The following is a 1459-nucleotide window of genomic DNA, read 5'->3' as shown; positions in this document are numbered from 1 at the left end:
AGAATGAACTATTTCATGTTATATTTATCAAACAGTGACACAGTTGTTCAGAATGAATCCCATTTTTACGTATATATTGTTCCATTGGTGTGAAAGTCAAATTGATCCCTCTAGAATGAAATGAAAGCAGACAGAAGATGTTGTAAAAGAAAATCTTTCTGCAGTCATCAAAGCAAATGTCCATAAAAATGATCACTGACACATTCCTAATCAATCCTCTGGTAAACGTATTGATCCATTGAGAAGCAGCATCATCAGAGTAATCCAAGTCCCTGTTGGAGTCAGTCAGAGCATTTCCATAGAGAGCCACTTTGCATCAGCAGCACCATGCTCCAGTGCTCTGGGAGACTTTATAGTCCTGAGAGTTGAACACTGGATGACTGACAGCTGTCCTTCATGACAACAGAAGCCACAGAAATCCTCCTCATCAAAAACATGACTTTGGTCTCCGTCCTCATCTGGACTCTCCTCTGCTGCTTCTTCACAGGTAAAGTCCAGAGAATCAAACTCCTCTCCTCTATGAACATCCGTCCCTCTGAAATGAAGCCCACAAAACCATGACGCTGCTTTATGTGTTTGTCTCTGTATCCTCAGAGTCCAGAGGCCAGATCACAGTGACTCAGCCTGGAGCAGTGAGCTCTGCTCTGGGAGCCTCCGTCTCCATCAGCTGTAGGGTCAGTCCAAAAGTGCATGTAGGTTCTTCCAGTGGTAAACACTACTTGCACTGGTACCAAAAGAGAGATGGAGAAACTCCTAAACTGCTAATTTCCAGGGCTGATGAGCGACAATCTGGGATTCCAGCTCGTTTTACTGGCAGTGGATCAAACTCTGATTTCACTCTGACCATCAGTGGAGTTCAGGCTGAAGATGCAGCAGTTTACTACTGTCAGAGTGAACATAATATCAACAGTCAAGCTGTGTTCACACAGTGAAAAAGCGTCGTACAAAAACCTCCCTCAGTCAGACTGAACAGAAACTGAACTGACTGCTGCAGCTGGAAGCTACTGCAGAGACTGATACAGTTCACTGAGGACAAACACACACGATTTGTGATGCTCATTGCGTCTCCACCAGTTTTCCTCCTGAAGTTCAAACAGTCCTCCTCAACAAGCTGAAAGTTTCCTCAGATGAAGAGAACAGTTCCAGTGAAGAAGCCCAGTCAGACCATTAAAACCACAACAGCAGCAGAGTCAGCTCCACTGATGTAGAGACACAAACCAAATTCACAATATATCAAACATCAACGTCCACACATCACACTGAAATCTCAGGACACTGAAGCTCCATATCTGCAATGCAACAAATGTTTTCTGTGGCAGAAAAACTGACGCTATTCTGGGTCACAGTTCATACAGTACATGTCACTAAACAGCCTGTGACTGTCTAAAGGCAGAATTACATTTTGGTTTGGACACATTATTAGGCTAAAAATAATTTAGCCTAAAAATACAAATTACCA

The 1459-nt window shown here is 43.2% G+C and overlaps 1 gene segment (V, D, J or C); it reads left to right on the top strand.

The window, feature by feature from the left end:
- Positions 1-434: 434 nt before the first annotated feature.
- Positions 435-932, top strand: LOC123965898. The segment is given in 2 exon segments: positions 435-487; positions 595-932. Coding segments are annotated over 2 exon segments (390 nt in total).
- The last annotated feature ends 527 nt before the right edge of the window (positions 933-1459 follow it).

This window comes from Micropterus dolomieu, unplaced genomic scaffold, assembly GCF_021292245.1.
Source record: "Micropterus dolomieu isolate WLL.071019.BEF.003 ecotype Adirondacks unplaced genomic scaffold, ASM2129224v1 contig_11738, whole genome shotgun sequence".
Classification (NCBI taxonomy): domain Eukaryota; kingdom Metazoa; phylum Chordata; class Actinopteri; order Centrarchiformes; family Centrarchidae; genus Micropterus; species Micropterus dolomieu.
Note: the sequence above shows the minus strand (reverse complement) of the source record. Positions and strands in the feature narration are given on the sequence as shown.